The sequence below is a fragment of the Dromiciops gliroides genome, chromosome 2 (genome assembly GCF_019393635.1).
Source record: "Dromiciops gliroides isolate mDroGli1 chromosome 2, mDroGli1.pri, whole genome shotgun sequence".
NCBI classification, from domain to species: domain Eukaryota; kingdom Metazoa; phylum Chordata; class Mammalia; order Microbiotheria; family Microbiotheriidae; genus Dromiciops; species Dromiciops gliroides.
This window is the reverse complement of record NC_057862.1, coordinates 434,786,152-434,800,516: the sequence shown is the minus strand read 5'-3', so window position 1 is coordinate 434,800,516 and position 14,365 is coordinate 434,786,152. Positions and strand designations below refer to the sequence as shown.

Genomic DNA, 14,365 nt, shown 5'->3' with positions numbered 1-14,365 from the left:
TTCTCCATGGCCCCAACCCTATGACTACTTTGGGTCCTCCCCAGCCCCGCTGTTGCCCCAGAACCAGGACTGGACTATAGTTCTTTCCTCACTCTTACCACCTGTTCCTTTACTCTCCTAGCCCTCTCATCCTAGGCCAGCCTCACCAGCTCTGTAGCTCTGTCTCAGGCCTCACTCTCCGACCTCACCTATGCCTCAGGCTTTACCTGTAAGAAATGCCCAGGTCAGTTCCCAACCCCAACTTGATCCCCAGCCTTATTCACCAACTGGAACTTTATTTCTCCATCTTTTAATCTGACCCCTCCATATCCTTCAGCCACCAGCAAGCCCTCCTTGTTTAGCATAGTGCCCCCAACCCAGGGTCCCATTCTCACCAGCTCGCAGAAACTCTTTACTCACACCTACCCCCCTCAAGGCCAGGATCCTTGCTCCCTCTTCCCTCCCCGTGCCCCGACTCCAGGTCTTCCTCAGACCCGCTGCTGCCCGCGTTGCCCACTCCCCAGGACCCTAGCTGCTTTTCCCCCTCCCCTGGCCCCCAACACCACAGAGTCACCCCAGGTTCCTAGGTCCTCCCTGTTGCCTCGTCCCCAATGGGGGTCCCTAGTCCCTTCTTCCCTCTCTACGCCCCTGGGCCCACTCCAGGCCCTCCCCAGCCCCTGCCGAAGCAGCTGTGGCTCCGTCTCCCGGGCCCTTCTTCCGTGTCCGGGTTCCCCGGTCCCGCCGCGGCCTCTGGCCCGGGCCTCACCCGCCAGCAGAGGCGCCGCCGCCTCCAGTACTTGCTCCCGCCGCTGCCACTGTCACCGCCGCCCTGGGACCGCTCCCCCAAGTTCAGAGTCACCGCAAAGAAGTCTTGCCTCGGCGACGGCGGGTACATGGCAGCGGCCGGCCCGAGCTAGCGGCCGAGACACGTCAGGAAGACCGGCTGGGAGCAATCTCGAGCTCACCGCCTCCGCGCCGCCCACCGCCAACCGCCATAGCCGCGATGCCGCCGCCAGCTGTCACCGCCCAAACCCGCGCAGCAGAGGTCACATCCGGGGGCGCGCGGAAACTTCCGGGGCAACTCCATAATGACAGCTCTAGCCCACCTGCACTCTATGGCAGTAGCCATAGGAAGGGAGCGAGAAGCAGGTACCGGAAGTACCTGAAGCTAAAACCCGCCCCCATCCCTGGATCAGACAAGCAGTCATCCATGTCTAAGTACACCCGTCTGGGTGGAGGTGGACAAGTTTGGCGGAAGAGTGAACAAGAGAAAACCACAGTATGTTAGAGCTGACATGATTTTAGTGATCCTTAAGGCTAACCTCACCCATCCATTTTACAGTTGGAATAACTAAAGCCCAGAGAAAGAAAACTATCCCTGACCCAGCCTGAAAAATAGATAGCTGAATTCTCTGTCCGAAGCTCAGTCCCTTACTAGGGCAACATGTCAACAAGCATCTAGGCTGTGCCAAGCACTGTGCTGAGTGCTGGGGATTTAAAACAAAACAACAGCAAAAACCCACCACCCTGCCCTCAAGGAACGCACAGTCTGAGGAGGGAAACAACATGAGAACAACTATGTACAAACAAGGCACAGAAAAAATCGGGGGTAGTCTCAGAGGAAGGGTACGGGGATTAAGAGAACTGGAGAGGTTTCCCGTATAAAGTGGGACTTTGGCTTAGGCTTGAAGGAAGCCAGGGAAACCAGGAGGTGGACATGAGCATGGAGAACATTGTTGGGGGACAGACAGAGAAAACAGCCAAGAGTTGGAGAGGAAGTGTGTCATTCAAGGAATGGCGGGGAGGCCGATGTTGAAGAGTGCATGGGATTTAAGGGTGTAAGAAGACTGGAAATGTAGCAAGAGCCAGGTTATGTTGGGCTTTAAAAGCCAAACAGTGGATTTGATATTTGATTCTAGAAGCACTGGGGAGCCACTGCAGTTTGAGTAAATGGGTGGCATGGTCAGACCAAGGCTTTAAGAAGATCACTTTGAAGGGCAGCTAGGTGGCATAGTGGATAGAACACTGGTCCTGGATTCAGGAGGACCTGAGTTCAAATCCAGCCTCAGACACTTGACACTTACTAGCTGTGTGACCCTAGGCAAGTCACTTAACCCCAATTGCCTCGCAAAAAAAAAAAAAAGATCACTTTGACACCGGAATGGAAGAGGACTGGAGTGGGAGAGACTTGAGGCAGGTGGGGGTGAGAAATGTTACATATTAGAAACAATAGGACTTGATAATGGATTGACTATGTGGACAACAAGAGTGAGGATTTGAGAATGATACCTAGTTTCCCATTCTGGGTGGCTGGGAGGATGGTGGTACCCTCAACAGTAATAGGGACATTAAGAAGATTTTGGGGGAAAGATGGAAGAGTTCAATTTTGGATATGTTGAATTGAAGCGATCTACAGAACATCCAATTCAAAATGTCCAATAAGTGATTGGAGATGCTAAAGTGGAAGTTTAGAGAGAAATTAGGGCTGGATAAATAGATCTAAGAATCATAGACATAGAGATAATAGTTGAATCCATAGCTAATGAGAATCACTAAGGGAAGTCTAGATGGGAAACAGCATGGTGTAGAGGAAAGAACATTGGATCTGGATTTAGGAGACTAAAGAATGGTTCCCAAGTCTCTCTGTTGTTGTTGTTGTTGTTGTTGTTGTTGTTTGGCCTTTGTTCTCGAAGAGGCCATGACATCAGGGTAATGTCATGACTTGTGGTGAATTGGATTTGAGTGAAGAAGGGCTATGCAAAGTCACCAGCCTCACTCAGTCTCTGTATAACTGTGAACAACATAAGTTAGCCTCTAAGCCTCAGTTTCCCTATCTGTAAATTGAAAAAGTTTGACTAGATGATCTCTAAGTCCCTTCTACAAATCTGAAACCTCTCCAAATCTAGAAAATCTCAGGCCCTGAAGATGTGATGCAGGTCTATAAAAATCTGTACCTTGGACTGGGTGTGGGATATGAGCTTGCTCCTCCCACCCAGAATAGGGGACCTCTCCCTCAATTTACAATGAGGTAACATTTCTCTATTGTTGGGTACTCTATAAGCAGTGGCAAAGTGCATAGTGTATTAGACTAGGACTAAGGAAGACATCTGAATTATACCACTGCTACTGTATAACCTTGGGCAAGTCACTTAAACTCTGTCAACCTCAGTTTCTTCACCTACAAAATGGGAATAATAATAATAACACCTAACTCCCAGGGATGTTGTGAGAAGCAAATGATGTACATAAAGCCCTTTACAAATTTAAATCACTAAATGAGTGTGAGCTATTTTGGCGAAGTAGATAAAAAGTGCTAGGCCTGGAATCAGGAAGTTTCATCTTCCTGAGTTCAAATCTAACCTCAGACACTAGCTGCATGACCCTGGACAAGTCACCTAACCCAGTTTGCCTTGGTTTCCTCCTCTGTAAAACGAGCTAGAGAAGGAAATGGCAAACCACTTCAGTATCTTGGCCAAGAAAACACCAAATAGAGTCACAAAGAGTCAGACATAACTGAATGAAAACAACAACAAAATTATTATTCCTTCCATGTCTTGGGTAGAATTTTGTGAATTGCTGTATTAAAGAAAAAAATCATCACTTTTTACCCTTCTATTAATAACCTCCTTGCCCTTAGTTTGGCTTGATCCTCAGATCATAGACAAATTCAGTATCCCTGGCCTATGCACAAAACCTTCCCAGTTTGGTAGGTCCTGTTTGTATACAACTGTGTGTTCAAGATGATGAATGAATGAATGAAAAATAATTTATTAATCACTTATGTTATGTTATGGGCCTGGGTACCTCAGAAGTTTTCTGGAGGAAATCAAGTAACCTCCTTGAGAAACTAAACCAAAGGACAGACACATCAAAAGAGATAAGCAGCACCTGATCTGGACTGAGTTAGCTCCAGGACCACCACCCTTCATTCCAGTCTCCCTGCCCCACGGGGAGATAAGATTAGGTGTGGCTGCTGCTGCCTTTGTGGCATGAGGGGGACAGAGATGGCTTGAGAGATCAACACTCTCTTTCACCCAACTTCCCCCATCCACCACCAGTTGGAAATGGTCCTCCCCCAATAAGGCAATTTTCCACAGTCAGATGATCACCCCATCAGACCACCATTGGTCCTCTATAAAAGTATTTGCCTGTCTTCTGCTCCCAGAGATAGGTATCTCAAAGAACCACACCTCTGTGCCATGCCTTCTCCCCATGAGAAGTTCAAAGACTTTCTTGGTTTCCTTTCCCTAGCACCTAAATAAAATATTATTTTATTCTAATTGGATTTGTGTGCAAGAGGATATAATTCTTTAAAGAGGAATTTCTAAGAACTCCTACCCCAAACCCCCACCAATTTCCCCTCTAACTTTTTTTTTTAAGTGAGGCAGTTGGGGTTAAGTGACTTGCCCCAGGGTCACACAGCTAGTAAGTGTTAAGTGTCTGAGGCCGGATTTGAACTCAGGTACTCCTGACTCCAGGGCCGGTGCTCTATCTACTGTGCCACCTAGCTGTCCCCCCATAATATTTTATATTAAACTTATTATGACATAAATGTTGTTTATAAATGTGCTTAGCACTGAAGATATAGGAAAAAACTAAACAGTCCCTGTCCATAAGTAGCTCACATTCTTATCAGGGGAGACAACACATAAATCATAGGCCTTCCTACTTAGGATCATAGATTTAGTAGCAGAAAGGACCTTGAATGTCATCCTGTTGAACCCTCTTCATTTTATGCAGAGAGGTTGAGCGAGAACCAGGATTTGAACTTGATGCAGGAGGCAAAAAAAGGGGTTAACAGAAAAACCTAAGATCCAAGCGCTAATTCAGATATTAGCTCCAAAAGGGAGTTAGACCCCAATTAATGGATAGCTTACAAGTGAGGATGCTAGGTTCTCTTACCCACAGTGATCAGTACCCATAACAGGAACAGAGGGAGCTAGGCCAAGGAGACCTGAAAACTATAACAATAAAGGAATTGACAAGACTATAGAAGCTTAGACCAGAAATGAAAAATTAATATGTTTTGAAACTAGCCATGGGAAACAGAAAGAGACATGCGCAGAAAAGGCCAAATTTGTCCCCAGATTCACCTTATGATGTGTAAACCCCCAAAACACACCTCAACTGAAAAAGGTACCCGCCTCGGGGGTTGGCTTAGGACCCCAGCTACTCCAAATTAGGATAAGCCCTCCCCTGTACCTCCCAAAGGTGGAGATTATTATAATGAGACTGATAAATCAATTTATCTATACTATAAATATAACTGTCTTTTTTTTCACTATTCGGGAGATACCTTTCCACTATTCTGGTTCTCTCCCTATGGTCACCCACAGGTATTGCAATAAAACTTGGGAAACTGAGTCACTGAGTCTTGTAATTCTTTTGGGATGATTCACGTTGACCCTATTTTCAGTCCACATCACCAAACTTAGATCTGCTAATTCCAAGTTCAGCATTCATTCTTCTGTTGTACCACGCTGCCTCCCAATATGTCCTTTAGGAAGAAAACTTAGGTAATTTATTCCTTAAGAGATGCCATACAGGGGCAGCTAGGTGGTACAGTGGATAGAGCACCAGCCCTGGAGTCAGGAGTACCTGGGTTCAAATCCGGCCTCAGACACTTAACACTTACTGGCTGTGTGACCCTGGGCAAGTCACTTAACCCCAATTGCCTCACTAAAAAAAAAAAAAAAAAAAAAGAGATGCCATACAGGGGCAGCTAGGTGGTGCAGTGGATAGAGCACCAGCCCTGGAGTCAGGAATACCTGAGTTCAAATCCGGCTTCAGACACTTAACACTTGCTAGCTGTGTGACCCTGGGCAAGTCACTTAACCCCAATTGCCTCACCAAAAAAAAAAGAGAGAGATGCCATACACTGGGAGTTAGCTTGGAGGACTTGGATAAATTCCCATGTTACAGATCCATATGGCCCAAAACTTAATACTGATGCTATACTCTGAGATTTAGGCTCAAGTTCACCCCAAAACAAGTTTTAGTTTGTTTTAACATTAATCTATATCCAAGCCATTTTTAGACTAGAAAGATGTCCAAACTGGTATAGTCCCCAGTGTGATCTTGATGTGGGCTGAATTTAGGGTGGTCAAATTGATCTTGAGGCGTCCCAAAAGAATTACAAGACTCAGTAACTCAGTTTCCCAAGTTTTATTGAAAGACTGTTGACCACAGGGAGAGAACCAAAAGAAATATAGAAAGGTGTCTCTCAAATAAGGAAAGATAGAAAGTTATATTTATAGTATGGATAAATTGATTATCAGTCTCATTATAATAATCTACACCTTAGGGAGGTACAGGGGAGGGCCTATCGTAATTTGGAGTTCCTGGGGGCTTAAGTCAACCCTGAGGAGGGTACCTTTTCTGTGGAGGTGTGTTTTGGGGGTTTACATGTCATAAGGTGAATCTGAGGACACATTTGGCCTTTTCTGCACATGTCTCTTTCTGATTCCCATGCCCAGTTTTCAAAATATCTTCATTTATCATTATTGCTAGTCTGAGTTTCTATAGCCTGTCAATGTATTTTATAACCTAAGATCTTCATGGCCTGCCTCCCTATGTTCCCATTATGGGTACTGATTTATGTGGGTAAGAGAATTTAGCATCCAGACTTGTAAGTTATCCATTAATTGGGGTCTGAATCCCTCTTAGAACTCATATCTGAATTAGAGCTTTGGTCTTAGGTTTTTCTGTTAACCCCTTTTTTGCTTCCTACATCAATCTGATGAGGTATTGCCCCAAGAAAATTTCACATAACAGGAATCTTGAACAAGGAAAGAATATCTTACAAATACGTTTTGAGTTCACATTTCAGAATTGAGCAACTAAGTCACTCTCTAATTCCCTCTCATACCACACTATTTTAGCTCAAGTAATTAAACTAATTGATGTAACCAATATTGTTTAAATCTTTCCTCTGGAGAAAGGTGGATCCTAGAATCAATCACTTCATGGGGTGGGGGGAGTGGGAGGGGCAAAGAAATGAATGACTGGGAGTTAAATTTGGTTATCATTATTTATCTATTCACTTTATAAAGAGCTTTCCTTTTTTCCCTTTTGTTCTGGCCTATCCCACCTTTCCAAGGGACTTTTCCCAGGAATCTGGAAAAGGCTTCAGAGGAAAATATTATTTCTTAATATTTTAAGTTTTACTAAAAAGGTTTTTTAATGTTTGGATAGTCCCTTTCACTTCTATGATCCTATCCTCCACCAAAGGTGTTCTGCCCTAAGACCCTCTCAGAAATTCAAGCCCACAGACCCTGCCCCATTTTCCCTATTCTGCTTTATACCCTTCCTTACAGGAGGACAGCTCGGAGCTCACCAAAAGTCTAGTCTATGGCATCCTTGAGGACAGAGGGTCAGTATTATTTATCTTTATATTCTTTTCAGAAAACACAGCAATGGGGCAGCTAGGTGGCACAGTGGATAAAGCACTGGCCCTAGATTCAGGAGGACCTGAGTTCAAATCCAGCCTCAGACACTTGACACTAGCTATGTGACCCTGGGCAAGTCACTTAGCCCCAATTGCATCACAAAAAAGAAAGATAGAAAGAAAGAAAGAAAGAAAGAAAGAAAGAAAGAAAGAAAGAAAGAAAGAAAGAAAGAAAGAAAGAAAGAAAGAAAGAAAGAGAGAGAGAAAGAAAGAAAGAAAGGAAGGAAAAGGAAGAAAGAAAGAAAAAGAAAACACAGCAGTACAAAAGGATCCCTCTCTGGTCATATTACTGGCATTATAAAAACAACTGTTACACTGAGATTAGCTTTACCCAACTTCTCACGTTTTATTTAGGCGGTGGTTTGGTTTAACTTAACTAATGATCTTCCCAGACCTGATGTTTTAGAGCTCTATAGAATCATAAATTCACAGAATGAATGTTTCAGCTGGAAAGGACCTTGGAGACTCATCTTGGTTTTGGTCATTCCAAAGTGCTAGTCATTTTAAATTCTAACAATCTCCAAAGTACCCTCACACTGGGGTTAGGATGATGCTCAGCCCACTTGCACTTCTGATGAAGAGTCCAGACACTAAATTATCCCAGCAGTTCAAGCCAAACTGATTCAACCAAGCAGAAGGACTTACAAGGATCTGGATAATATTTACATACAATTTAAACAAGATAACCAGTTTCAATGTAGGGCAGTTCAAAGATTAGCAGGCATGCACATAAACATAATCTGGGCAGGTAGGTGGTATAGTGCAAGGCTTAAAGTTTTTCTATTCCAGACCCTTTTTCTTTTCTTTTCGTTCCAATTAGAGTAAAATAATAGTTTATTTAGGTGCTAGGGAAAGGAAACCAAGAGAGAAGTCCTTGGACTTCTCATGGGGAGAAGACATGGCACAGAGCCATGGCTCTCTGAGATACCTTTGTCCTTGAGCAAGAGACAGGCAGATATTTTTGTGAGGCCCTTTTTCACCTGAGAAATTTTTACTCAGGCCCAGGTATATAGGTATATAAAATAGGTATACATAATCTTTTACTATTGTCAATTTATTTTGCAACCCCCACATTGTTACTCGACCCTATATGGGGTCACAACCCACAGTTTAAGAAGCTTTGGTATAGTGGATAGAGTGTCAGGCTTAGAGTCAGGAAGACCTATCTTCCTGAATTCAAATCTAGCCTCAGACACTTAGTAGCTATGTGACCCTGGGCAAGTCACTTCACCCTGTTTGCCTCAGTGTCTTCATCTGTAAAATGAGCTGGAGAAGGAAATAGCAAACCACTCCAGTATCTCTGCCAAGAAAATCCCAAAAGGGATCACAAAGAGTCACAAAAACACATAAACATAATAAAGGCAGGAATTTGGAACAAAATATTAAAGTGGAGGAGACAGCTTCAGAGAGACTCCATCTGGTTTTTGTTTCTGTATCCATCTTCTTCCTTCTATTTGTATAGGTAACCCAAAAGACTGTGGAGAGCTGAGAAAAACAGCAGCACCTCAGATTCAAATGGTTCTTTATATTTTGCTAGATGATAGGTCCAGAAATTATTGAACGGATGCAGGTTGGCAATCACAAAGTAAACAAGAGCCATCAGTATTTTCTAACCTTAAGTCAGCCAAAGGCTTGGGACAATGACATGAATCCTACTAGCAGGATGAAAAGTCAACAAGAATTTGTGAAGTAACTACTATGTGCCAGGGACTGTGTTAAGCATTGGAGATGCAAAGTAAAGGTAAAAGTTAATGCCTGCAGTCAAGGAGCTCACATTCCAATGGAGGAAAGACAACATGCAAACAACTATGTACAAATAAAATATAAAGTATAAATTGAGCTAATCAACAGAAGGAAGCCTCTAGCATTAAAGGGGATCCAGAAAGGCTTCTTGCAGAATATGGGACTTTAGCTGAGACTTGAAGGAAGTCAGGGAAAATGCCTGGAGTCATGAGTCAGAAGATGGAACATTATTTAAGGAACAACAAAGAAGCCAGTGTCCCTGGTTCTCAGAATATGTTGGAGCGGGGGAGCAGGGGTAGTAAGGTATAAGGAAACTGGAAAGGCAAAAAGGGGGTGGATTATGAAAGGCTTTAAATGCCAAACAGAGGATTTCATATTTGATAGTGGAGACAATAGGAAACCACTGGAGTTGATTAAATAGAAGAAATGACCTGTGCTTTAGGAAGATAAATTTGATAACCTCAGATGGAATGTAGTGAGGAGAGATTTGAGACAGGAAGACTAAACAACAGGCCATTGCAATAGTCCAACTATGAAGTTGGACAAGGATGGTAACAGTGTCAAGAGAGAAGAGGTTTCAAAAACAAAAACAAAAAACAAGAGAGAAGAGGTTTCACATTTGATGTTGAGAGAGAGAAATAACAGGCATTGGCAATTTATTGGATATAGAGTGAGAGAGTAAGGAGATAAAGATGACACTTATGTTGAGAGCCTAGATGACCAAGAGTACGGTGGTACCCTCAAAACTAATAGGGAAGATAAGAGCAGAGTGCTTGGGAGGAAAAATAATAAGCTCAGTTTTGGACGTGTTGAGTTTAAGATGGTTATGGAACATCCAGTTTGAAATGTCTAATAGGGAGTTGGAATGTAAGGTCAATGAAAGAGGTTATGGCTAGACAAGTAAATCTGAGAGTCATCTGTATAAAACTACAGCTGAACTATGGGAGCTGATGAAATCAATAAGTAAAATAGTACAGAGGAAGAAAAACTGAGGGACCAGGACAGGACCTTGGAGGACAATCCTTTGGATAAAACAGGTATGATTTGGATGAAGAACCAGCAAAATCAATTGAGAAGGGACTGATGGGTAAGAAAATGAGAAAATAGAAGTATCATGAAAACCTAGAGAGAAGAGAGTATCTGGTAGAAAAGGGTGATCATCACTGTCAAAGACTACAAAGAGAGGTCAAGAAGAATAAGTGTTGAGAAAAGGCCATTAGATTTGGCAATTAAGAGACAATTAGTGGGGCAGCTAGGTGGCGCAGTGGATAGAGCACTGGCCCTGGAGTCAGGAGTACCTGAGTTCAAATCCAGCCTCAGACACTTAACACTTACTAGCTGTGTGACCCTGGGCAAGTCACTTAACCCCAATTGCCTCAGTAAAAAAAAAAAGAGAGAGAGAGACAATTAGTAACTTTGGAAAGAACAATTTCAGTTGATTGATGGGTTGGGAAGCCAGACCGCAGAGTTATGAAAGGAGTTTGAAGAAAGGAAATGGAGTCATTGACTATAGAAAGAAAAAGTTCAAAGGCAGATCAAATGTCTGAAGTCTCTAATTGGTTGGTTCTAAGAGAGTTTGGCCCTTGACATTTAAGACTTTTTTTCCCTATTGAAAGAAAAGTAACATATGATTCTGAAAACTGATAGATCTCTCTTTTTGTGAAGTGAGAAGCTGTTGATGTTTTTTTCCTATTCTGATGGTAGGGTATGTGAAGGTCTACATTCCTCACCAAACAACAACAACAACAAACAAACCCTAAAACTTAGACTTGGAGTCTAAACTAAAAGAGAGTTGGCATAACTTAGTCCTGCTAAAGATAAGTAACATCTCAACTAAATACCAGCAGGTGGCAGCAGCAAGAACAGATCAGCACAAAGGATATGAACAATATTAAAAATAGAATTATAAACTATTAACAACCATATGAAAAATTTCTCCAAATCATTAGTAATTTAAAAAAATGCAATTCAAAATATCTCTGAGGTTTCACACTCAAAAAATTGGAAATGATAACAAAAGATGGAAAGGCTGCTGAAAGGCACCCTAAGAGACCCTTGGGAGATTTGTGAATTGGCCTATCATTCTGGAAAATGATTAGGAATTATGCTTTTAAAAGTGATTAAAGATGTCCATATCCCTGGACCTACAGATCCCACTCCTAGGCATTTACCCCAAGGAAGGCAGAACACAAAGAAAAAGGTATCAAAGACAAAAAGTATTCATAGTGGTGTTTCTTGTGATAACAAAGAATTGGAAATGAAGTAGGGACATTCCCCAGTGACTGGAAAATAACTAAACAAATTGTGGTCAGTGAATGTAATGGAATAATTACTGTACCATACAGAATGACAAAGATTAATTCAGAGAATCAAGGAAGGCTTATATAAATTGATGAAAGTACTATTTTTACTTTTGTTGTTTTTTTTCTTTTTTGAGGTTTTCTCCTTCTGTTCTGATTCTTCCTTTACAACATGACTAAAATGAAAATATGTTTAATGTGACTGTACATATATCACCTATATGAGATTGTTTATTGTCTTGGGAAAAAGGGAAGGAAGGGAAGGAAGGAGAAAAATCTGGAACTCAAAATCTTATAAAAATGAATGTTGAAAACTATCTTTACATGTAACTGGAAAAAATAAAATACTCTTAAGATTAAAAATATAAATTGATGCACAGAGAAATAAGCAGAATGAGGGGGAAAATGTCTCAATATACTTGGAAGAAACAAAATCAAAACTGAATGATGTGTAATTATAAGTAATTATAATCAAGGTTGGCATTAGAGATGAGGAAAAACATCTTCCTCTTTAAGATATGGGATATATTTATATCATATATATTTTTGCTACAAAATTTGTAATTTAATAAATATTACAGTTTGTAAAAAAAAAATAAAGATATGGGGCAGGGGTTCTATGGGTGTGGAATACTGCATATACTGTCAGACCAGGTGGATGTGTTGGGTTAGTTTTGTTGAATAGGTTTTTTTTCTTTCTTTTTTCTTATTCTTCGTTAGAAAGGATAGGTCTCTGGGTAGGGGAGGAAGAGGGATATATTTGAAATTTAAGGTGATATAAAACCCAAAATGTCACTAGGGGGAGAGAAAGACAGAGAGATACAGAGACAGACAGACAGACAGACAGACAGACACACACACACACACACACACCATCATAAAGAGGTTAAGAAGCAGCAGAAGGGGGGGGGCAGCTGGGTGGCACAGTGGATAAAGCACTGGCCCTGGATTCAGGAGGACCTGAGTTCAAATCCACCTCAGACACTTGATACTTGCTAGCTGTGTGACCCTGGGCAAGTCACTTGACCCTCATTGCCCTGCCCCCCCCAAAAAAAAATCTTAAAAAAAAAAAAAAAGAAGCAGCAGCAGGATATGATAGCCACCATGGAGAGCAGGCTAATGAGATAGGATGATTATACCACCAGAAGATATTTCTAGACTTACAACATCTGAGGTGAGTTGCCACTCCACGTTGTATGTACCCTGGCCACAGGTTCCCTACGTGTCTATTTCTGCCATTGTTGGTCCCTGGGTCCACATATACAAATAGTCTGCTTTCCACTTATGGTAGCTATATTTGCAGAAAATTCTCTCAGGTTTATGCAGAAAAGTTTAATTGCTATTTTTCTTTGTATGCCATTTCATCAAGTGCCTTTGTAATTGTGGCCTCTGGCTGATTAATATTAAGGATTGATCAAGGGACTTCTCTAATCAATTTGATGAGCTTACAGAGAGGTGAACCTTTGTTTAGATATGATTATCACCTCCTGTGGAGGTGGTGTTGCCCTTTGGCACCTCCTGGAAAATGTTTCAGTGATTAAGATTGCCTACACGATGATATTCAGTGTTGTGGGACAGAAACCATTTTTTTAATGCTGGGTTTTCTTCTAGAGAATTGGGGGAAGGGATTGAGATTCCTCTCCTCCCATCTCTATTCCAGAACCATTGTGGGGCAGAAGCCCATGGAAAATTACACATGCTTAAGCTTAGACTATTATGGCTCAAGAGAATTCCTGATCCACAGGGCTAACAAACCTTCCAAACTCCTAGTACCAGAAGATAACATCCAGGGCAGTAGTGAAGTATCAAGAGCTCCTAGAGGAACATGGCTGAGGAGTCAAGTGCTCACCCATTGTGTAGGAACTATTCTCTCAGGCTAAGTCAAATTCCTGGTCCCTGTCTTAAAGAGGCAGTGCATAACCTCTCAACTACATCTCTGTTGTGGACAAAGGAACCATGTAGACAATTGGTAAGAGTTTGTGAAAGGTGCCCCTCTAGTATAGGCCTCAAATCAAGTCTCCAAATCCAGCCTTCTAACCAAAGAAAATTTGGAACCTAGTCTTTTAGCAAAAGACAGGGTATTTCTTGGACAGCAACAAACTTGGGGTTACCTTAGGAGTAACCCCAAGTGTGAGAGTTCAAGGATCTGGCTTTCTATTGAAAGGTGAATTTTCTGATCATGCATTTGGCTCATGGGACTAAGGGGAGCAGCCCTATAGGACAAAAGCCATGAAATGGAGGGAACAAAGGATTTAGACCTTGCCCTGTATCCTTATCATGTGTTATTTGAATGGTATCGGTCCAGAAGTTACCTATTTAGCAATACCAAGTTTACTTCCCAAGGAAAATCCAGACAATAGGGCACTGCTATGAATCAAAGGACTTTAAGATTGTTAAAGAGATACCCCACAAAAGAGGAAGAAATGTTGGGTTGGGTTTTTTTGGTTTGGTGGAACCTGTAAATACCTTCTTGTACCTCTTACTTAGCTTGAATGTTTGTAAGTGATCTGGGGGGGGGGGCAGCTAGATGGTGCAGTGGATAGAGCACCGGCCCTGGAGTCAGGAGTACCTGAGTTCAAATCTGGCCTCAGACACTTAACACTTACTAGCTGTGTGACCCTGGGCAAGTCACTTAACCCCAATTGCCTCACTAAAAATAAACAAACAAATAAGTAAATAAATAAATAAGTGATCTGGGGGTTGCTTCTGCCCACATCTGTGGAAATTTAGACACAAGTTAAACTGGGAGAATTCCTCTGCAGTATACATCTTAAGAGCAAAAGAAAGTGATGATTTGCCATCGCCTTTAATATTGGACCAAATCCAAGTCGGGGTGCTCCTACAGCAAGCACTGTGGATGCCCAAAGGGTTTCCCTTCTGTTTCTCATGTTACCAG

General features: G+C 42.2%; 1 protein-coding gene across 1 annotated transcript in view; it reads right to left on the bottom strand.

The window, feature by feature from the left end:
* The window catches only part of MAN1B1 (mannosidase alpha class 1B member 1), a 36,814-nt gene extending 35,837 nt beyond the window's left edge, over positions 1-977 (bottom strand). Inside the window, exon 1 of the mRNA XM_043983534.1 lies at positions 746-977. Coding sequence (XP_043839469.1) covers positions 746-874 — 129 coding nt within the window. The 5' untranslated portion in view covers positions 875-977. The remainder of the gene's footprint in view (positions 1-745) is intronic.
* Positions 978-14,365: the final 13,388 nt, after the last annotated feature.